Source organism: Syngnathus typhle, linkage group LG5 (genome assembly GCF_033458585.1).
Source record: "Syngnathus typhle isolate RoL2023-S1 ecotype Sweden linkage group LG5, RoL_Styp_1.0, whole genome shotgun sequence".
Classification (NCBI taxonomy): domain Eukaryota; kingdom Metazoa; phylum Chordata; class Actinopteri; order Syngnathiformes; family Syngnathidae; genus Syngnathus; species Syngnathus typhle.
This window is the reverse complement of record NC_083742.1, coordinates 6,576,086-6,599,737: the sequence shown is the minus strand read 5'-3', so window position 1 is coordinate 6,599,737 and position 23,652 is coordinate 6,576,086. Positions and strand designations below refer to the sequence as shown.

Here is a 23,652-nt window from a genome sequence, read left to right as displayed (position 1 = left end):
TCAAAAACATTGCCTCACACTTTTGTCGTATAAAGCTGATAGATACAACGTGAAAGACATACCGTCCCTTGGTTGACGACAATCGGTAAAGGTTCACGTTTGCCGCTGTTTCCCACTTTATGAGATCTCAGTCGCTTAAATGTAAGGGTTGATGGGGTTGAGGTCAACTCTAAAGTTCCTAATTTTCACCCAACCATGCATGTTAGGCCATGTTAGTCATGTTGGAACGGTACAACGTGCAATTGTGTCCACAAAGTTGTGAACATGGAATATTGGGAAAATAAATGTGTTCAACACATTTAAATGGTTATTTTCATACTAACGCCAAATGCCAGAATAAAGTTATCAAAGACCACAAAAAACAACATCATGGCTTTGTGTAAAAATGCTTTCAAATAATTCACTCAGTCTACAGTATGAGATAAAGTTTTTTTTCTTTACAATTTTATTGTGTCTTTCCTTTTTACAGCCACAACAATGGGGTAAAAATCTGCTGCCGTAGAGACTGCCCTCCCCCCAATCTCTTGGACGAAAAATCAACAAAACGAATGATCTGTGCAATATGCCATCACAGTGGCATCACAAATCATTTTAGTAAAAACAGTAGAACGAATGTGAAAATTTGCAAAAGAATTGGCCTCACTGTCATAAAAAAAAAAAAACAGAAAAAAGTGATAACTTAAAAGTTGTTTTATTTAAGGTTTAAATTCCTTTAAAACAATTAAGTAAGATTTGTTGGAAGGGGGATTTGGGATTGGAATACTAACCAGTAGTTGTTTCTCAGCACAGGAACTTGCGGCACACTTAAATGCAGCTTTTGTATAAATCCCTGTAAAACACTACCAGATTAGACTGGAAAATACTTCTCAGTAATCCAGTGCAACTATTACCAAAATGACAATAATTTAGAGTTTGCTAAATCAGAAAACATCATCTGAAAGTTGGGGGGGGAGACAAAAACATTGAATTAATGCTGAAATTGATGTAATTGCATAATTGTGTTCTCAAATTGTGAATCTGCATTGAAAAGGGGCAGTGAAAAAGTTGACTGGGTGAAATACAGGTCTGGTCTTGCATTTTTTTTTTTGGTCAGCTGGCAAGTACCCTGAGTTTCTGTGCTGGAAAACAGAGCAACGTGAGCAGGTGATCGTGTGTGGAGCTTTCATAGAATACAACGGAGACCACATTAATCAATCCATTTTTTGGCTGACATTATTAAATAGCTCAGTCTGTTCAATCACACGAGTATGGTATCATCTATCTCTTCATTGGAGTCTTGCTGACTGGCAATCTTCTTCAAAGAACGGCGATGACAATCTGAGAGAAGGTCGTTGCTTGCGGAGTCCAGAATGGCTGTAATCGTCTGAAACGCACAATGTACAACAGGAGTGACTTCTTGCGTCAACTACTTGCACCATCCCTAACACGCCATATTAAGTGCCAGTGGTCTGACCTGCATGCATTCCTCTCCCTGGCGGAGTCGTAGTAGGTTGACGATTGTGTGCTCGCTCTGAGCTCTGACGCTGGTGTTCTTGTCTTTGGTGTTGTCCAACAGAGTCTTCAGCAGGGCCTTAATGTGATTCGCTTCCATGGTGGGTGCCGCGGGCTCTTTGAAGACCCACCACAGCACCCGTTCTGATACCAGCCTGATGTCACTGGACTGGTTCTGAAGACACTGCGAGGTCACACAGACAGCAGGTGTCACAAGGAACACTACAATCCTACTACACATTTCAAACCTCAAATTTGTTATTACTGACAATTCATACATCCTATGAGAATCCAGCAGGTTCATTAAGGAATTTTAGAACGTGTTCATAACTTGTGAAACGTAAAGATGTGCTAAGTAAAGATGGCATAGCACACAGAATTTCTTCTTAAAACTTGCATTGTACAATATGAAGGGTTAATAATTTAAGATTCCACAAGTGTAGAGTTTGTCTGAAAGGGTTATTGACAAAAATTCACATTAGGCTCCGCCTCTATGGTAGTGATTCTTATTTCTACAAATTGTGTAGAGACTGTAGTTTCACTGTATGATGAGGCATTCTAGTAAAGTGACCTCCACATACTCCCATTATTTTGCCTATCCTTTACTATTTACTGAAAAACTCACCTATACGCAGTGTTTGTGCTCAGGCCCAAGCAATAACAGTATAAGGATCCTGAACTCTCTCCCCCTTTCTGCGTAGCGTCCTGTACTTTGCGCTATGCTTACTGTCTGCTGTTTGCACGCTGGCTCAGTTTTGCTCCTCTTATTTATTGTGTTATTTGTTTATTATTTATTCATCACTCATATTATTTATTTATTATTTATTGTTTGTGCCTTCTTGTTTTTATTTTGTGTCATCTACTTGTATGTCTATCGTGTACTATGTCTCGTCACCATGGGATAGAGGAAACGGAATTTCGGTTTCTTTGTGTGTCTTGACATATGAAGGGATTGACAATAAAGCAGACTTGGACTTTGACTTTGATAACTTTGGTGCCATTTAGAGAAAGCTTGGTGCCAAGGGAAAAAATTCAAAGTGAGTTGGGATGCTTCGTTTCAAACAAAGTAGTCATTTGCAATCATCTTGGGCCTTCCATATGCAATTTTAAAAGCCTTTTGGGGCATTAATTACTCATGGATTCTTGGCTTTTTTTAGCAAGGCTTGGTCAAATGGTATACCAACTCAAGTGAGAAAAGGGAAACAATATGCATATAGCATAAAGACGAAAACAAATAAAATGTAATCAAATATACAGTATAGTATATCCTGAAAATGCTTTGCAAAATTCCCCATTTCAAGACTCTTCAAGTTTACACTAAACGGCTTCTTTGTTTTTCTGGTTCGAGATCAGATACATCTGGAAATCTAAGTCATTTGAAAAGATTGCAGCATCCAGCCTAAAAAAAACAGGATTATATATAAATTCTTGACTGATTAAGTAGGGCATAACAAACCTTGACAAATTGTGTGATGAAGCGCTGGGAAACATTACTGCCTCCATCCACACCGAGCCGATATCGCATCAGGAATCCCATTCCTCTTATCCCACTGCTAGCAATGGGGATCTGCAAGAGTAGCCAGGTCAAATCATACACTACACTGGTGGTATAGAATGTAATTAACACTCAAGATGCTTTCCATATAGCAATACAGTATCAAATATCAAGTATAATATGCAGATGAAACAAAACATGCATAATGGGGAAAAACATTGCAATCCCCAATCCCATTAGGACTACATAAGCACTGTAGTTGAGATTTTCTCTTTTGCCATGGCTGTAAAATGTTTCCTGAAAATAAAATACTTTTAGACTCAAACTGAACACTGTTTAAGGCAGGGGTCAACCACCTTTTTGAAGCTACTTGTTGGGTACTAGATAATCCTAAAGGCTACTAGTACTAATTTGCTCAATTTATCTTCATTAATATTAAGTCAAGTCAAATTTATTTATATAACCCTTAATCACAAAAATGTCTCAAAGGCCTTCACATGTCCACGGTTTAGTTATTATCGACATCCTCAGATCTTAACTTCGCAAGGGCAAGGCAAAACTCCCAATACCCCTGGGGGAAACGTTATTAAATTACGTTATTATTCATAATTAATTGTACTCATTATTGTGACTTCACAGAATAACTTAACAATAACGGTCAAGACTTGTTATATATATATATATTTTTTTTTTTTACAAATGAGAACTTCGAAGACATCCCTATGGAAATCACAATGTCCCATCAATTTTTAGAACAGGCCCGTGGGCGACTCATGAGTACATAAAAATTTGTAAAAACTACCCACTCTAAAAACTAATTGGATCTAACTGAATTTAAAAAAAGAACAAAAGAAAAAAATCAAGCCGAAATTAAAACTAACTATGAAAAATCGGAAACTATTATAACCGTGGTTGCAAATAATATTTATTTATAATTTATTATTTTAGTTAAAGAAACTAACAGGGGGGAAAAAGGACATTTTGAACAGCAGTAAGCTAAGAGCAGAAGTCTAGTAAACAAACAGGCAGCAAACTTTCTGCTCACCCTATCAGCAGTGGCGTTGTTCAAAATGGTCTCCGTCACGGTGTCGCAGTATTCCTTCCCGCACAGCTTCTCAGGCGCACACTTGACAGCTATGGCCAGCGCCAAGCTACGACCATGACGCACCATCCAGTCGACTCCTGACATATCAGCTGCAGCCGGAGAAAAACAGGTATTAGTTTTCTCATACACCATATTACTAATAATATAGACTAGAGAAAGCCACAGACAAGGTCTACTCCCTCACAAACAAAGAAAAATTCTCTAAAAAGTCTCTAAATTGAGATGTAGCACTTCACCAATACAGTGAACCCTTGCATACTTGCAATTCACAAATTTATTTTATAAGAAACTAAAAATCCCATCTTTGTGACAAACTTTGCCTTTTCCAGCAGATACTAACCCAAGACGTGCTGAAGCAACACACTCTTCAGCTCCTCCTCTGACAGAAAAGGGCAGAGCTCACCAATACAACCAGCTGAAGCCATCCGAGTTGCATCCTATTTGTGCATGAGCGCACAGAGAGATGAGAGCAGACAGACAGAAACAAGAAGGTATTGACTTCTTTTTTTTTTTTTTAAATCAAACAATGCATTCTGCTTAAATAAATGATTCAAAAAGAAATCATATTCAATCTTCAATATATTTTTGTTGCACACCACACATCAAGGTAGACCTTACATGCTGGCATGCACGGAGAGACGTCGAAGTGACGTGGCCCCCCAAAATTGTTGAGGTCCGGGCCTTGCGTGCTATGCATCAACTACTTCAAATTTCTTTGAGACCTGAACAGTACCCCTGCAGTTTCTAAGCCCAAGATGAGAGACTGCTGCCCTATTTGCTTCAAACCACATTATCTACCACAGACGTCCGCTTCATCACAGTGCTTACAGGAAAAATACTAATACCACAAAACACTGTTTGGGAAAGCTTTGACCGTTACACTTCATTTAACTGAATTGTTAAATTAGAAGGCCAAGGCTTTTCACTCAAGGAAATCTTCTCAACCTTGTTAAATGCTTCAAGTTACACGCCCCAAACATCATACCTCGTCATGTCCCAGCATGCCTAGTAATGTGGTGGTGATGTTCTTGCGGATGTTTGGGTCCACCTTTGACCCAGCCCCTTGAATGACGAACCTTAGAGCTTGTAGCATTGTCTCCCTGTCAAAGACAAAGTGTGATAACAAATGTAAAAGGTAACACCAAAACAATATAATCACACACTGCTGGTAATAGTTGTATTTGTGTGTGAGAAATTAAATGCAGTGCCATTGTGCCACAAAACACGCAAAGAAATTTACAGACTAAATAGTAATCCCACTAGAAAATACATATACACACTACATTATATATACATATTACATGTACATACGTATATGCATATGTACATAAAAGCATGTACACATGTAAATGCATGTGTACAAACACACGCTCACATGCTTAAGATCGCTGATTTAAATTTGCTGTTGACCAATGGAATTAAGTAAAACGTGCCGTGGCCTGTGACTACAGTTTCCATGTGCCATTTTGTCCTTTTTGTTGTTGCAATTATAAAAAAAGAAAAAGCAACAGAACCTATAATTACATAACAGCCGGCGACAGTGTAGCTGTGCCACCTGGTGGTGAGGCTAGGGAACACATTTACCCTTCATCTTCTACAAAAATGACAGTCACCTCATGTTGAGATCCTAAGTATTCTTATGAACATAATTATGATAGACAAAAATGCTCCTGAGCAGACAGGGCGAATTACTATACCACACATACAAAGTATCCTGGTGGAGTACAATAATGTATAATCACATGTACAGTAACTTGGAAGCGAACTAATTCCTCAGTCAGAACTTCTCGTCACATAGAGATCAATGAATACTTAAGTAACCGTAATCTCCAACGAGTGCACCCACCTGACTCCAGAATCCTCTGCGTTGCGAATGGCAGCGAGTTGCTCTATAAAAAGTGGGTCAACCTTGGTGTGGATGGAAACCAGTTGGCCAAGAGCTTCAGCGGCCCTCAACCTCACCGCACGGCTCGAGTCTTGCAGGGCCTTTAGGAAGGTGGTCTGCAGCTGTGGCAGGAAGGGCTTCAGAGCAATACCCACCTGCAAGGTGCAGCATAACATGCATGAGTGAAACTTTGCATCTCCATCTCTAAGAAATTTTGATATCGAAGAAGAGAACCTTTTAACAGACCTTTGCTAGCAGAAGAGTAAGAGTCTCCAACAGAGCTGTCTTCACTGTCCAGGCAAAGCGGTCACCCAAGATACGAATAAGGGGGCCAGTGATGTTGACCACAGAGGGCCGCAGCGCTTCGGGGGATGTCAATTTAATAACTCCTCCTAAGGCTTTGGCTGCTTCTTCCTTCTGCTCAGGGCTACCAGTAAGGACGCCTTCTCTCAAGACAGGCAGAATGCAAGTAACACCCTGGAAAGCACAAAGATGAGTGAGCGTAGATTCTATTTTCTACATTCCAATTGTGAAATAGAAACTTCTTACCTTTTTGGGCAGACAGAAACCAGGTAAGTGTTGACCTTTTACATCAGCAGCTGCTGATCTAACGTCTCGATGAAGATCATCAATTAGAGCCAGCTGGCTGCTTGCGTCCAGTTTCTTGGGAGAGAAAAAAAAAAAAAAAGTCAGTTTATGACTCCAGAAGCAGAATATATTGGAAACACCCGTTCACATGAACGCACCTTAGTGATGGAGTTGATTGTGTCCCAACTCTGAGACAGAACCTCTGTGTTGGTGTCATTAAGGAGGTGGATGAGGCCTGACAGCAGGTTGCGTGTATGAGCACTATAGTCCAGGCGGGTGCGGGCAAAGTAGGCATTGAGGATGGTAACAGCGGCCTGTCTGAGGCCAGCGTCTGCGTTTCGAGTTGCCTCCAACAGATCATCAATAATGATGCGTTGGCCCACTTCATCGTCCACGGAGAGGATCACTGTTTGACAACTGCATAATTCCTGATGCAAATAACATTCATCAGCAGCGTAAAAAAAAGCAACAGCATCACCAGATGCGTTACCTGAGGTTCATCCTCTGTTCCTAGTTTTCCTTTAAGTGAGGAGAGAAGGGCAGGGAGAATGACGCCGAGGTGTCGTGTCAGGGCATCGCCAGCCACAGCTGACAGGAAGGCCAACACACGAGTGTTGACAGGAGGAGCGGTCAGCTGGAAGAACAGGATTTGGTTTCATTAGTCACATTATTCCACTTCTTATGGCGATTGTTGTCATCGACTGCTACCTTTGGCACCAAATAGGGCAGCACCGACCGACTCTTCACTGCCATGACTTGTTTCAAGCCATCCAAAGCAAACTCTGCTGTGTCCTCATCATCCTGAGAAAATAATTTAGCAGAGCTTGAGTTGGGGGGGGGAAAAAACCCACAACAACACACAAACAAAACAAAACAAAACAAAAACATGGCAAGACTACTGTTAAAGTTGCATAGAATGTTTCCATTTTTTTCAAACTTACAAGTTGTTTCAGCAGAGTAGGCAGGATGTCATCCAGTGCCTGGTGACCAATGGTTACATGGAGCTGCTCAAATGTTTTGGCTGCAGCCTCTCTGACTTCTTCCAGTGGGTCGCACAGAGCCTTCCTTACAGTGGGGACCAGAGACTCGGAGAAGACCAGGACCTATGGAACAATACCATACGTTCGATGATCTGCTTGACCCATGATGAGGAAAATGCATTTATTTGTATGACTGACGGCATCTTTGCTGGTGGACTTCATGATCTCACTGAGGCCAATGCAGACGCCCTGCCTTTCATCACTCTTGTCAGAACGCAGACCCTGTTCCAGAATGGGAATAATCTCTGGAAGAATCTTCTCACCCAGCTTTCTCACTAGATCACCCAGTGTCCGGGCAGCGATCTGAAAGCACACACACATGCAGTGATTAAAAAAATAATAATCAGGAGGTGGTTTTTGGGTGGGGAAAAAAAAAGGAAGAAAACCAAAAACAAAAGGCAAATAACCATCAGGTACATACAGTTCTCTTGTCAGGGCAGGTGGAGGCCAAGAACCCGAGCAGGAGGCTGAAGAGGGTCGGGAGGATTTCTCGAAGGGTTCGCGGTGTGTTGGTCACAACTATCTTCCACACGTGAAGAGACGCCTGGCGAACTACCAGCTGGGTATCCGAACGTCCCATATAGAGGCCGGAAAGAACCCGGTTACGCCGCTCAGCGCCGAGTGCTGAAATGATGGCCTAGAAGAGTGACAATTCAAGTTAGCCACTGGCAAAAACATCAAATGTTAAAAGATAGAGCTTTTGTCGTACAACACAATGGGATACGCTGATCCTATCAGAAGTAATTTCCTGGTTAAAATACATGTTCATACTTTATTTGATGCGGCAGTTCCAAAATTGTCATCCTCTGATGCAGTCTCTGTGGTCATCTTTCCTGTCACGCCAGAGATATGGAATAGCAGATCTCCAAGCAGCTGGACAGAACTGAACCTGTTGAGCAACACAAACATGGGCGTGCAGTTACTCAAGCTACATCTACCCAATCTTTAAATACTTTGAGAGAAAGTCTTGCTGACCTGATTCTCCAGAGGTCATCAAACAGCCCCTGCTCTAGTTCAGGAAGCAAAAGTGCAATTGCAGTCTCTGCATACATGCTGACGATACACTGGCCAGCTCGTAGCGCAGTGTCTCTCACATATTCATTTTCATCAGCCAGAGCCTAGTGAATCACATCACAAAAGTTAAGACAATCTAGTCAAATAAAACGCTTAAAGTATTGTGCAAAGACCGAATCTGTATTTGCATTGAAGAAAAAAAAAAATCTATATACAGGCATATAGTGAGGTTAAGGAGTAAAGGTTTTACATATGGCATGGCAAATGATTATTGTATTAACTATGTTACGTCTAAGTATTGCAGGTGATTGGGTCATTCCTATTGGGTTTTGAACAGAAAAAAAAAACTTGCTGCATGGGGGGGATGTCAGACATGGGATTCAATAAATAAGTGCATGTGTGCGCACTTAATTAAATTAAGGCGGGTACTTCTTTGGGTTGATGGACAAGGAACCGAAAGGAGGAACTGAAATTTTGAAATGGGAACGATTCCAGGAGAACAGGAACGATAGTCCTGGTTTCAATTGATTTTTCACACTCTATGCCCAACTGTAGTCATCACACAACCAGAATAATGTGATGACCAATCTTAACATTCCAACCAGAGGGGCAATTACCTTTAGAATACAGGGGATGATGGGCCCGACATAGGGAGTGAATTTGTCTCCAAATGTGAGAGGCAGGTAGATGAACATCATGATGTAGCCATCTCTGACATGGGAGGCTATATCCACTTTACTAGCTGTCTGCACCACATCTGGCATCAATTTGTCCAGCTTCTCGACTCCAAGCCCGGCCATCACCTCAGCCAGTCCTGAATACACCAGAAATGGAACTCTGTCAGCAATTTGATTCATTTGATTTAGAACGACAGAAATGCTAAGCAAGGTTAGTGACCTTGAGCTGCCCCAGAACGATCTACTGAGCTCTGCTCAGAGGCCAGCGTCTCCATGAGCCACGGCAGAAGGTCGTCAAAGCAGGATTCACCCATTCCCTTTACCATGGCTCCCAGGGCTTTGGCTGACACTGTACGCACCTGAAGAGAAACAGCTACTGCATCAGTTTCACACACACACACATACACTGCTGTTATTTGTTGTTCATCAATCCCACCTCAGGCACTGGGTCCAATAAAGAAGTTTTCAGTCCAGGAATGACACTTGGCAGGTACGGTGACAGATCCTATTGCCCAACATAAACATTCCACAGATTGGTCCATAGAATATGATGCAGACAAGCTTAAATTGTATAGCGATAAACAATACCTTCTGGTCGGTAAGGGAGTACATATTGCCAATAATCTGAGCAGCCATTTTGCGAGTGTCAGTGGAACGATCCTGGAAGGCTCTCTGGACAATAGGCATGATCAAGGCAAGGGAGGGGGCATCAATGAAGTGGACAAACTTGGTGTCCAGAAGAGTTTGAAGACATGTTTGCGTTCTTTGGGATGGATCAGTAAGAGCATCCAGTAGGATGGGCGTTATAGCTGGGAAAGGGATCATGAATGAAAAGTCATTATGAATGAGATGTTACAACATACCACTACCAGCTGGCAGTTCTACCTATCAACCTCAAGAGATGGGAGACCTCAACAAAAATAATTGTCACCCCCCTCTTAAAGCACATAAGGGGACACCCAGGACAGTACTTTGATTTTTTTTTATAAGCACTTGTACTTTGAAATATGTTGTGAGCTTTTAAGGCATTTTTCTGGACCAGGAAGCCACCAAGTGGCACACCTTGGGACCAGATGCTGAACTTGAAAGAGCACTGGACTTTGGCTAAAGGAAGTTAAGAGGAAATTCATTTGATAGAAGTTTTTGATTGAAACCAAAGAACCCAAAAGTGTCCTTTATCCTTGGTGAGCACACTTAAACTCCACACAGAACAGCACCAAGATGGAACTGGACTTGTGTTTTGCATGACTAAACACATAAATCAGCGTTGGAAATAAATAAATAATCTTAATTTGATACAGCAAAACAGTAACAGTTAAGTAATGTGCCAAGCCTAGTATACTGTTGAGCATTCTAAATCACCTAGTCTTGAGGATTGCAGAACCAGCTGCTGTAAATGTGTTTGTATATTTCAAAGCGTACAAAAAACAACAACACCCTTCTTACCGAGAATTTCAGGGTTACGGATGACTGAGCCAATTTGTCTAAGAGCCTGTTGACCAGCTTTTTGCACCTTCACATGAGAGTCAGTCAACACTTCGGTCAGTTTGGGGACAATGCTTGGCAGACAGGAAGATAACTGCTTAGGTGCACAGAAAGCCATGGCACCAAGTAACTCCACAGAGCCTTGAAAAGCACAATTGGAAGAATAGATGTTGTAAAATGCAGATTGTTTCAATACACTCAAGGGCTTGTTTTTGTGTGTTGTCTGTGCAGACCTGCTTTAGTCCGCCACGATTCCTCTTCGAGGGCCACTAGCAGAGAAGGTAGAACTAGTTTCACACCGTGTGCACTCAAGTTTCTCATCACTGCCTTCGCACAGTCATCAGCAGCCTGGTGCAGTGAGGAAAGAACCATTAAGTCACAAAACTCTGTGGATTTGTTTGTGAAACTGATTTGATGTTAACAGAAAATAAATTTAAAAAAACATTAAAAAACCCTACATTAGGAATTGATTTCCTTGCTCACCTCTCTTACATACTGATTTCCGTCTCCAAAGCAGAGCAGGAGGTGTGGCAGCACATGGACCACATATGGCTCAAACAGTTTGCCCAACATGTTGCACAGCATCTCAAACGCAAAAAGTGCCCCTGGAAGAGAACAAACGTTAATATTCTAAAGGTGCAACCACTAATCGATTAATTAACTAAAAGAAAAAATAATTAATCAACTAGCATTCCGATAATCGATTAATTGGTTTGACTTTAATGAAGTGGTTCTTAAATTTGTTGGAGGCAATGAACGCCACGATCAAGTTCTGCTAATTTGTTTTCTGTTCAAATCAGATTTTTCCAGATTGTGTAAAGTCTACTTATTACACATGGATAATGCAGAAGAAGTCGCACAGGAGTAAAATGTTGAAGATTGCCATTTTCTCAAAAGAGAAACTAACAGACAATCTGGTGTGCTTTTTGTGCTATATGGAGTTTTAGTGGGGTTGAGGTTCAGTAGCTTGTCAAGAGGAGAGTTTAATTCTTTGGTGAGTGATGAGTTACCTTCCCTCCGTCTGAAGTTTTTCTTGTCCTGAATGGCATCAGTCAGCGTTGCCATGATCTCCTGCTGCTTGAGAGCCAGGATACCGAGCCCTTTGACCAGGCCGGCGAGCCCATAGGCGGCTCCCTTCCTCTCAGCATACTTGTCGCTCTCCAGCAGCAGCTGCAGCAGATTCCTTACAATCCCTGCCGCATCTTCTTTGATGGCAGGAACTAAAGGAGGCAAACAGCTGGCCACTGACTCTTGAACCTACACAACAAAGACCGCAAAACCGTTATATCTAGGAACACAAAATGACTCCTTTATTGTCGGAAAGGTTCAATAACAATTGATCTTTTTCTTCTATTGATTTGTGTTATAAAGTCTCGGTTGAAAATCTGTGAACAATTCAGATAACAAAGTCTGAGCGAAAGCACACTTGTTCGCAATTCATTCTTTGTTTCAAGTTGTTGAAGACCCATTCCAGTGGGATCAAAGGTTATCTGTGTGACGTAAAAAGTCTCACCGTTACTTGTCTTTTGAATATTACTAAATCTAAGCAACAAACACAAAACAAAAATCATTAAAACTATTTTTAGCCAAAGTTTCTTACCTGTTGAGCTGGTGTAGAAAGCGCTGTAATGAGCTTGGCCACTATAGGTTTGACCTTTGGGTCATCTTTATCCAGATGTTTGGCCAAGGAGCCCATAAGAATGACCACGCTTTGACGGACAGCATCGTAGCTGGCATCCTGGGGGGCATTCTTCAGAAATTCCTCAAACACTGGCAGCAGGGAGCTTACATTGTCCTATAACACATGACATTCAAAGAAACCTGAGAACTTTTGAAAATTTAAACACAAATGATTGTATGATATCACATGCATTGAAAACCACAGGGAACGGTAAAAAAAAAATAAGAGGCGAGCCTCACCTTTCCATGTGTGTTGAGGGCTGAGAGGGCTGCTTCCAACATGCAGCGCCGCACCTCAGTGTGACGGTCGTTCAGAGCATCAGGAACAAAGAAGAGGAAGAGGGGAGTCACCTGTGATTCGTTCAAGTACTGGGCCAGCTTGTTCAGAGTGAGAGCAATGCCAGACCTAGAGACATGAATGACAAACAAGTGCTAAATGAATGAGTGAGTGAACTGAGTTGAACCTTTTGATTTCGCCACATTGGATCTATACAATGGTGAGATGATTTCTTTTTTTTCTCGCTCTCATACCTTGCTTCCCATTGATCCGGTGGCGATTCAGAGACGATTCTGCCCAATGTATCCAGCACAGGGGGTGCCCTCTTTAATAAAGATGAGGATAAATACACGTTTGTTTGCTTTGGTTGTTAGTCTTGTTTAGATAATTGGTATAGTTTATGTAGTCTCTTACATAAAGTTTTTTGTGGTAGAGTTCCGTTAGCTGTCCAAGAACAGGGGCAGATTGCTCTCTATAGTGAGAAACTGCACTTGACAGTGCTTCAGCTGCAGCGGAACGAACGGCCTCTTCATGGTGAGTGATGTCTCCAATGAGTAGGGAGCAGAGCTCTGGGACCAACTCCAGATCAAGAGACTCCCAGAGTCTAAGAAGACCAAAAGAATTGCTTATCTTTGTTTTCACAAAATTGCCCACTTAAAACAATAAAATACTTGGTTTTACTGCAATTGACATACTACTTAGTAATTACTGCTTTCTCTAGTAAACACGTGTCAGTATCATACTATGACCCCAAAAAAAATGATCGTCAGGATTCTAAAGACAAACAGACAAATGACACACATAACTCAGAGTACATACTTTTCAGCAAAAGCCCGTCCCTCTTCTTCAACATCAAACCTAGCGACCCAGAGCCTGCGCAGCAAACTCAGTCCACTTTGCTCTGTGGGGTCCGTCGACAAAGCAAACTCCATCTCTGACAGTCCCTGCACAACGGCGTCAGAAGAAGGAAATAAACAAACAGGAAAAGCTATAAAGATTAGTTTGCATTCAATTTTGTCCAATTTTTGTGGGCTTCTTGGTGAATAACTGAACTTCTTCACAAGGAAATAAGGAAAAGAGCAAACTTAAAATGGAATGGGGTTATTTGAAACTCACTCTGAGAGCTGCATCACGGACAGAGAAGCAAGGTGAAAGGAGGACGTTGAGCAGGACATCTATTTCTGACTGCTCTGCTACTGTGCAGCCCTCACCTCCTCCAGCACTGCTACAAAGTGCTGTTAGACACTGAGACGCCAAAACCTAATACAAAAGTTGGAATTGCTTGTCAAACAACTGCACAGTCCACAACGACATCAATACAGAAAAGAATGCTATCATCACATTTGGCTCAAAATATTGAAGAAATTACAACTCGTGTACACAAAGGTTTACATACACTCAACTGTAATGATGTACAACACATTTTACATTCATACAGAGACTGTTTTGTTCAGTGGCTGTTTTGCGATCATTTTGTTTAAAAGATTTTTGTCTGAAGTCAAAGACTTAACTAAAAGGGCTTGCTGTTTATGCCTAAAGCAGTGGTTCTTAACCTGGGTTCGATCGAACCCTAGGATTCGATGAGTCGGTCTCAGGGGTTCGACAGAGCCTCCACTGAGGAGGTCCGAACAAACCTGATTTATTGTGTAAATTCTAATTTGCCAGTATGCAATTTGTTGTGAGATCATGCTTTGTGTTGGTTTTGTTCTTTGAACAAGATGATGTCCATGCACGGCTCATTTTGTGCACCAGTAAAAAAACATTTAGGTCTTGAATTTAAAAACAAATATATTTTTCACTAACGAGGGGTTCGGTGACTGCGCATATGAAAGTGATGGGGGTTGGTACCTCCAACAAGGTTAAGAACCACTGGCCTAAAGCAAGCCGCAGTACTATATTGAGTTTCTAATAGCTACAGCCACCTGTGGCTGAAAAAAATAAATTGTAAACTCTCTTTTCTTCCTGTGCACGTTTTTTCTTCTCTGGGATTTACGTACTCTGAAAAATTGCGGGTGGGGACAATCTCTTCTGAGCAAATATCGAATCCATTATGGCAAAATAATAGCTTCAGGTCGTGAAAGTGAGCTAACACGAGAAGGTGCTTGGTGTCGTATCCACAGAAAGAGCACAGGAAGTTCAAACCCGATTCAAGTGTGAAAATGATTTTACAAAGGCTTGCAAGAATACCCATTGTAAACAGCTAATGTTAATCTGCTATTTATAAAATGGGTGATTCATGAACGGTCAAATGGAAAGGCTACTGTAAAGACATTTGGGGGCAAAATCCTGCAGAGTTCAGTTTTAAAGAGTAAACACTCTCTTCACTAATCAGGCATAAGGACAATGCTTGGATTGGCAAAGTTTACCTGAAGTCTTGGTGCGGCAGTGGAAATAATTCTGGTCAGCAGTATCAGCATGTCAACACGTGGAAGCAACTCAGGGCCATTCTGAGAAGGTATAATAAAAAAAAATCAAAGTAGTCTTGCTAAATTTGTAAGCAAGAACAACGAAATAAGATGGGTTGAATTTCAGTATGAAAAGCAAACTGTACCTCATCTATAACGGTTGACTCATCTGTCTGAGCCCGTAGCTGACAATGCTCATGGATGATTTGCAAAGATCTAGTCATTCTGCTCTCTGCCTCGTCTGTACTGCCTGAGGACTCTCTGAGAGTGGCGTTAAGGAAAGGAAAGCAGAAGCAAAAAGCAGGGGCAGGTAGCGGGCTCACACCTGGAAGAAAAAAATATATAAAACAATAAAAAGATTATACAAATCCCATGAAGTACTTTCATTTAGTTAGTGTTTTGGTTTGTAACATCATGGAAAACTGGCAAAAATGCTCATCATTGTTTTTCGAAGTAAATGCAAATGTTTTATTATGATTGAACACAAATATAATCTGCCTGTTTTCATTTCTGATTAGGATTTGACAGAGAATGATGACTCTCCTTACCATTAGTCTTGCCAGCTTTCTGAGGGACAGTGTGCTGATGTAGCAGATGTACAGTGCGGGTAACTGCTTTGTCCAGGTCCTCCTGCTCCCAGGCTGCATCCAGTTCACACTCTGGCTTCAGCAATCGTAAAGTCACATGTCCCACAAGAGCACCTTGAGAAAAGCATGAATTGAAATACAGTGGTCTGAAATTGAACCGCTGCGTCTACGGCTACAACTATGAAGCAGGTCGGGTACCGAGATGATGGAGGTGATGGGGTATGAGGTACTCTCCGATGTCCAAGAAGATCTGCTGGATGCGTGGAGCAGCCAGAGGTGAGTGCAACAGAGGCAACAAAACCTGGAGGACTGATGGTAGCTCTCTGGTCATCTGAGCTGGTCTCTCTTTTAGAGCAGCTGCTAGGAGACCCACCACACTTTGAAACTCTTCATCAAGCTGGACAAAATGACAACCATGTCAAAAGTCACCAAGGTTAGAAGAATAAAAGTCACGTGACTGCTTTGTTTTCTTACCCCTTGAAGTCTTTTGCGAATAGAATGCTCTTTCACACGTTGCAATTCAATCATTTCCTTCTGTTTGCTGGTGAGCTGCACGTCATCCTTGATGCCTCGTTTCTTCTTAATCTCCTGTGAAATCAAAATTACATTTAGATCCAGATATAGTAATTAAAGTAGCATAGAACATTGGTTTTAAATTACCTCCTGTAACTCAAGTCCAAAAATCTGTTCCTTGTAGGAGTAGACTTTATTCTCTTTCTTGATATTCCCTTTCTTGATGTTCTCTTTCTGTGCACTGCGGGGAAAAAGTGATAGGAAGAGGTGCACCATTAAACTACCACAGGCCAATGACATGACAAACCTATTGGAATGATTTTTTTTTTTTTTACCTCTCAATGATGGAGTTATCATATAGTTCCCCCTCGGGAGTCTGCATGATAGCATACTCCTCCTTGGTGACAAGGACTAGAGCAGGTTGGCAAAGCTCCTTTGTTACGTGACTGATTACGCGAGGTAGCAACTTGTCAGGAGAAAGCCCGCAGAGGGCACCAACAGCATTTTTCACTGCCTGAGGAAAAACAAATCACAATTTTCTTCAGGATCATTTTTTTTTTTTTTAGAATTAATGGTATGCAATTATGGACTCTAAACAATCTAAACAATAACTTCATTTTTCTGAAATAAAATCAGGGTATTATTAGGAATATTAGGTATTCACCTGGTTATCAGTGTTGACCTCTAACAGATGTGGCAGAATAGCCTCCAGATTATTTTCTATAAATTCTTCTGCTTTTATGTTCATGGACGAGAGCAGGGATGGCCACAGACCACTGCGAGCCCCAACTTAGAGAGATGCACACAGAATAGCCCGGATGTAAACCACAAGAAACATTTAAGTTGTGTGAATAACACAAAACTGCTCCTCATTGTACCTAGGGATGGATGATGAGCAACAATGAGGATCTCCATAGCCAAGTTCTCCAATTCATTAGGGTCACTCCATTGACTGGCTGAGGTGCAAATGACGTGCAGAGCATCCAGCAGTACACGTGGACGAATGTAGTAGCGACCAAGCTCAGTCAGCTCTCCAGACTCCAACACCAAGACATCCTGGGGCATAACCTGATGAAACAACCAAAATCAATTCAGACCTTTTTATCGAAGCAGAACCAAAATATGGCAAGTAATTCTGTTTTGTGGCCCATACTTTGTGTTTGTTGATGACAGCTCGGAGTTCACCTAGAAGGCCCTGGGCGAAGTTGGAGCCACTCAATGAAGAAAGCAGTTTTCTGACTGTCTGCTTTGCCCGCTTCCTCACACGCCAGCTCTGAGACAGCAGGACTGCCACAGTGGCACTGTGATACATCCTGTAAGAGTGGTTAGATGTAACAAAGATGAACTTCTTTCTTTGAGAATCATGTTCATGCATGCAAAAAAAAAAGTAGTCATTTGAGTTGTAGCACTTTAGCTGGGACAAGTTAAACATTGGTTAAACACGGCAACTCACTCATTTGCCCTTGACTGTCAGAATATTTTCTTATGTTTAGCACAGTGATTTTCACGTGTTGGGTCAAAGTTCCATCATAGACGGGTCATGGACAAGTACCGGTAGCAAAAAATTATAACGGGTCCTTGGTTTAGGACAGTAACTGCATAGGACTTTTTCCTTTTCATTTAATGTTTTACATTTGTATTTTTTCCATATAAATACAGAATTTACTGTAATTATGACTACTGCTATGTTAGAGCTAATTTTCAAAAGTAATTTCTTCAACAAGGTGGCAAAGTGTAGCACTGGTTAGCACATCTGTCGCACGATTCTGAGGTGTGGGGTTCGATTCTGGCTCCGGCCTTCCTGTGTGGAGTTTGCGTGTTTGCCCCGTGCCTGTGTGGGTTTCCTTTGGGAACTCCCGTTTCCTTCCACATTCCAAAAACATGCATGGTAGGCTGACTGACCACTCCAAATTGTCCGTAGGCGTGAAAACAGCTGGTTGTTTGTCTATGTGTGCCCTGCAATTGGCTGGCATGACGCTCCCAAGGATAAGCGGTTCGGAAGAATGAATTCATATTTTAACAGTAACTAATATTCCTGGCTTATACAAAAGTGGGTCTCCACTTAGAATTAAAAAAATGCACGTCACAGGGTGACCACACTTGAGAACCACTGGTTTAGCACATGCAGAACTTAAAGTCAACGCACGACTCATTCATTATGCTATGGAACATAAACTCACTGAGCTTTGGCGGTGTTAAGCCTGTGGGCATGATCCAAGAAAAGTCTTTCACAGAGCAGCAGCACAGTCAGCTGAGCTAAAAACAGACCAACAAAAGAAACATTGCTTCACATATTGAATTTACTCATCAGGATGACTGACAGTCATCAATAACAATTGCCTCACTTTCATCATTGGCCTGGCAGAGGAACTTCTCTGTTGTGAAGAGTGGTTTCTTGTCATCCAAGATCAAGTTCCAAAAGCTGGAAAATCTTGCTTCTGTAGAAAGCATGTCAACAGTTAATCCTACAGCCAATTGTTTTTTGAACCAGTTTCCATGAATAAGATGTGGGTACAAAAAAAGTGAACATCACCAGTCATTGTTTCAAGCAGGGACAGTCGACTCAAAAGAACCGAAGCTGCCACACCTTCAGAAAGCAGAGCATTCTGTGTGTTTTGTGCTGCAGCTTTTTCTACTGTTTGGAGCAGCAAGGGTATAAGTTCTGATGCTTGGGCTAGAGTGTCACCTGAAAAGAGGGAAACAATTGTGAGAATAAGGAAGAAAACAAATAAGTGTGATAGAGGGATTTATGGGGACCACTGTGGAGGATTTGCCTTGTGAGGACTGACCTTTGAAGGCCCCTAGCATGACCTGGATGTAGGCGTGGCGAACCAGAGAGGTGGAGGTTTTGAGGGTGAATGCCTTCTGGAACCAAGCTAGCAGAGCGCTAGGAATCTGCACAGTAAGGCGACTGCTCCATTGGGAGAGCACTGACACTCCATGCACCAAGGTGCCCTCGTGAACTAAATTGAGGGAGTAGCAAAAAGATACATTTAAATGGGAGTCCTTTAAACTGCTCCAATACATGCATTGTCTTGGCAATTTCCTGGGGATGATTAAGCAATCACACTTAAGTTATTACAGAGTGACAAAGAGGAGTGAAGAGTAAAAACAAAATCAAGGATACCTTCCTGTTGCAAAAAGGGAATGAACATCACTGTGACTGCAGAGCTCAGAGTTTGGCTTGAGGCTCCTGAGCCTGCATGGTGGCTGCAGCTGCCAATGCCTGAAATCAGACAATTCAATCAACTACAACTTAATGGTCCCTTCCTCACTTTAGAAGAAATAAAATGTCTCATACCTGACAAAACACTCATCTTTTGGGTGACGACTGTAAGCTTTCCTTCAGATCCTGTAAGCATGAGCGTGGCAACATTAAAGCAATATTATTCATATTATTACTGGTATATGACCTGGTTCAGAAAATGGAAGTGATTGATTATTATTATTATTACATCAAATGTAGCAAATTGGCTACAGTGCAAATAGTTACTTCACCTCCAAGAATTTTGAAAAGGTGCGTGACAATGTCCTGTACAGCATTGGTGTCACTGCACTGTTGAGCCAAGTTTTGTAATGCCTGGATTGCTTCCTCCATAAGCTGGGCATTGTTGGCTTTCAATTGACCTTAAAATAAAAATACTGGTAACTTAGTTTTTTTCCCATGAATAAAATACACCTAAGCAGACCACAGTACAAATTCCTTACTTGATATAGCCTTTCCAATATCCATAGAATACTGACTGAGATCAATAGTCAGTCCAGAAAGAAGGCAGGAAATTGCTGGTGAGAGAATATTTAGAAGACACTCCATTAGGAATTGAGGAATAAGTGCGCGGTTATTCATGACACCCACCTTGCATGGCATTCTCCGGGCTTCGCAGCATTGTTTTCTGAATGCTGGGAAGAAGCAAGTCCTTGAACTCAGAGTGAGAGACGTGGCGCAACAAGGAGCAACTTTTGTCCAGAATGTGCTGATGTGTTTTTGTCTTGCTCATGAGGACCGTCTTTATGTACAGGTCCAACATGGCGCTCTGGACAGCAGCAAGGATGAGAGTCAAGATTTTTTTTTTTTATCAGAAAGCACTGAATCTCCACTTCATGGTGTGATGCAAAGAACTCACCTTATGCTTGTCAATTGTCGCTTTGTCCTTGTGAGTTGTGCAGAAGTCCAAACACACACCGAGCATGGCTAGGGTGGTAGAGCATGGGTCCAGAGTCAACAATGTGCTGATGTACTGCTCAACTAAACCCGGATTCTGGGAAAGAAGCCAAAATGTCAGATTTCTCCAGATGCCAGTGTACCAGTCGCTTTAAATGATGACGTTTGACTCCTTTCTGCAAGATTTATACTCACTTCCTCACAAAGATGAGTGAGATTCTTCAGGCTTGACTTCTGAGCAGTAGATTTGGCTCCACCTACAACCCCGGCCACAAGCAGGCTCTGAACGTGAACCTGTGTGACAACAGCCAATTCACAAACTCAAGTGACAAAGTTATGTTGACCTGTTGATGTAACAATGGCAAATCCTTTCAGAGAATTACAGTAAACTACTGCTATATCTCTGTTTATCTTTCACTAAAGCATACTTTGGAAATTGGGTTTTTATTAAGTTCAAATATGTTTTAAATAGGTACTAGAAAGTGTGCTGGAGGGGTAAAACTATATGAAAAATCACAGATTTTACCTATCACAAGTGGATCTGGAATGTATTTTGGATAAATTATATGAACTGTATAAAAATGACAAACCTAAAACTACTTACCATTTTATCCCAGGTTGGTCCTTGTCTCTTCTCCGGAGCAGAAAAGACTGCAGGGACGAAAAGGCAGGTCCAAGATAGAGCAATGAAGGCAGCAGAGCCTGTGCTTTTCCTGGAAGAAACAAACACACCATCATTAATACTCAGTTAATGTCAGGTACCCATTATTTCTGACATCTGAAGAATTACATCCATTGCTGCAACTCAAAATACAAGTGGCAATTTTGTCACACACACAATGAAAACCAGTTCCATGAAATACATACCCCGGCTCTCCATTTTTACTGACAACCCCACTGTTGAGAAGGCAGTGGAGGAGGCTCATCACCAGAATGTCAGGCTGGCGTTCGGCCAGCTGAGCAATGGCAGAGAGGATCTCTCGGCGGGATGCAGAATCCCTGACAAATAAAAACAATTGCTTGTTAACAGAAAAGACAAGAAACGTTAAAACCAAGAATGCAGGTATCTTTCATAAGATCACAAGGTTACCTATATCTGTGAGGAGTGAGGCAGAAGAGCTTGCAAAGGCCTTTAATGGCAGGCTCCGGTAATTCTGTAATAAATAGCACCCCAAAATCATCAGCGGTGACTGGATCTCTTTTTAATACAACCAACACATACACAAGCACCCACAGACTCACCTTTACCCTTTAAACATTGTTTCAGCTCTCCGAAAATCTCCTTACGCTCTTTCACACTAGCTGTAGTCACCTTTACAGCAAATTTCTTCAGCGTCTCGGAAACCTGGAGAACAGATAACATTTAGCATTTCTTGTGCTTTAAAAAATAAAACATGTTTGGAGATATACATTTGCAAAGTCAAATTTACACAACAAGGGTCCATCTGCATTTTACACATTTTAATAGGGAGAAACGGAAGTCCATGCTAAATTCCTCGCCGTGTGTGAAATCAACTGGTGCTCGCCAAATAAGTAATTCAAATTCAACAGAATAATTCCTATTTCTGCATCGTCTCGTTTGTTGGGGCTAAATAAATCCAAGCTCTGACAGACAACGGGGGCACAAGAGAGACGGAGCGTGCGTGTGTATACAAGTCAGTCAGCTAACTTGTGTCTAGTAATTAACATACTGCTCCCAAAATTACTATTATTAAATGGCCTATTCATATAGTTGTCTTTTTTTATTCTTAGAAAATATGGTTGCATGGCCGACAGTAATTGCCTATTGTTACTCGCAGGACAGATGTTGATAGAAGCCAGGCATTCTCAGCTTACGTAGCACTTAGCGATTAGCCATTAAGCTAAATAAATTCTGGCCACGTGTCACTTTGAGGGCTAACACACTCTTTTAAATTACACAAAAATATTAGGACTATACCAAATTTGACGGATGGATGACTTGCATTTCATTGTCAAATAGTTAATCGTGTTGCAAAAAGCCAGCCACACATACCTGCATGTCGGCTGCCATGTTGCCGGTCTCACCAGCGGAAGAAGTTGGTGACGTCACTACCGGTTGAGGACTCGCTCTGGTTGTCGCTCCGCGACTTGATTTCTCTTGTAAGTTACATTTTGATGATCACAATGATGAGAATTATTATATTAAGTCCAGCTATATAGCAGATTTGCAAGCTTTGTTGTGTGTTTTATTTCAATCCTGAGAGAAGTTTGAATTAAATTTGGTTCCAATTCAATGTTTTTTTAAGTTTACTTTTCCCCCAAAAAAGTATACTGTTCAAAAGCCAGTATTTGTGATATACAACAAATTAAAAAAAAAGGTAGACAACCAAGGTAAACCATCGGACCTATAACGACCTTCCATCCATTTTCCGTTCAGGTTTCCCAGCAGTCATCGGGGTCATCCCAAACTGGCAGGCCAAAGTGGTATGTATGTTTTACTTTTGTATTTAATGTGTACGTTTTGTAAATCTAAATTTATCTATCTGTTTGTCTCACCAGTTCTACGGTGTGGCTGTGATGTCAAAGTATTAGGGACGGGGAGAACATGCAAACTCCACAGAGGGAGGGCCGGAGGCGAAATTGAACCCACAACCGCTGAACTGTGAGGCGGACATGCTGACCAGTGTTCCACAGTGCTACCTGACCTATAAAGTGTACATCACAATTGAAAAACAACCCGAAAGTTTTCAGGGAGGGTACAAGTTGCATATATAGACACCCCCAAACTAAGTGGCGGCACTTTTTTTTTTACAGCGGTCGGTCTTTTGGGGCAGGGTTATGTATCAGTGTAACACTTCTTGATGTTGTAATACTTAGCCAGTCTTTTTTTTTTTTTTTTGCTGTACAGAGCCATCCTCAACTCACACCACAGATGTTCAATCAGATTTCGGTATGGACTGGAAACGGCACTTTCTAAAATCCTCTGATGGAGTCATTATTTTGTTGCTCTGGATGTATGCTTTGTGTTAAATCCCTCACAATGTTTAACTTTGTGACAGAAGCCTGATAACCTTTTTTTTTTCTTAAATAAATTATTGAAGCAGCTTTGATTGTTCACACTTCCAGCATGTATGCTTTGTTTCTTTCACCCAATTGTGGTGCATGCGAAGAAAAAAAGTGATGGTGGCAATCAATAGTACATGCCAGTCAACCCTAAAAACTTTACTACTTACTGTAACTTTCGGACTATAAATCGCTCCGGAGTATAAATCGCATCAGCAATAAAA

At 41.5% G+C, this 23,652-nt stretch overlaps 1 protein-coding gene across 1 annotated transcript; it reads right to left on the bottom strand.

The window, feature by feature from the left end:
• Nucleotides 1-422: 422 nt before the first annotated feature.
• Nucleotides 423-22,482, bottom strand: gcn1 (GCN1 activator of EIF2AK4). The gene is made up of 57 exons (XM_061277862.1): nt 22,419-22,482; nt 21,647-21,749; nt 21,495-21,558; nt 21,272-21,403; nt 21,009-21,117; nt 20,600-20,698; nt 20,367-20,501; nt 20,099-20,276; nt 19,951-20,025; nt 19,741-19,869; nt 19,544-19,594; nt 19,370-19,468; nt 19,032-19,205; nt 18,776-18,928; nt 18,588-18,680; nt 18,423-18,498; nt 17,396-17,555; nt 17,121-17,310; nt 16,907-17,031; nt 16,578-16,756; nt 16,390-16,483; nt 16,204-16,317; nt 15,928-16,126; nt 15,691-15,843; nt 15,289-15,467; nt 15,104-15,184; nt 13,854-13,997; nt 13,557-13,681; nt 13,152-13,341; nt 12,992-13,062; nt 12,701-12,866; nt 12,381-12,575; nt 11,791-12,037; nt 11,264-11,385; nt 11,014-11,128; nt 10,742-10,921; nt 9,884-10,104; nt 9,732-9,800; nt 9,516-9,654; nt 9,236-9,432; nt 8,580-8,722; nt 8,376-8,493; nt 8,026-8,241; nt 7,743-7,907; nt 7,506-7,667; nt 7,273-7,365; nt 7,055-7,198; nt 6,723-6,992; nt 6,526-6,639; nt 6,223-6,453; nt 5,938-6,131; nt 5,077-5,191; nt 4,432-4,528; nt 4,032-4,180; nt 2,948-3,058; nt 1,454-1,675; nt 423-1,363 (listed from the first exon to the last, which is right to left on the bottom strand). Exons 1-57 carry the CDS (start codon nt 22,434-22,436, stop codon nt 1,238-1,240), a joined length of 8,013 nt encoding a protein of 2,670 aa, XP_061133846.1. The 5' UTR covers nt 22,437-22,482; the 3' UTR covers nt 423-1,237.
• Between the last annotated feature and the right edge of the window lie 1,170 nt (nt 22,483-23,652).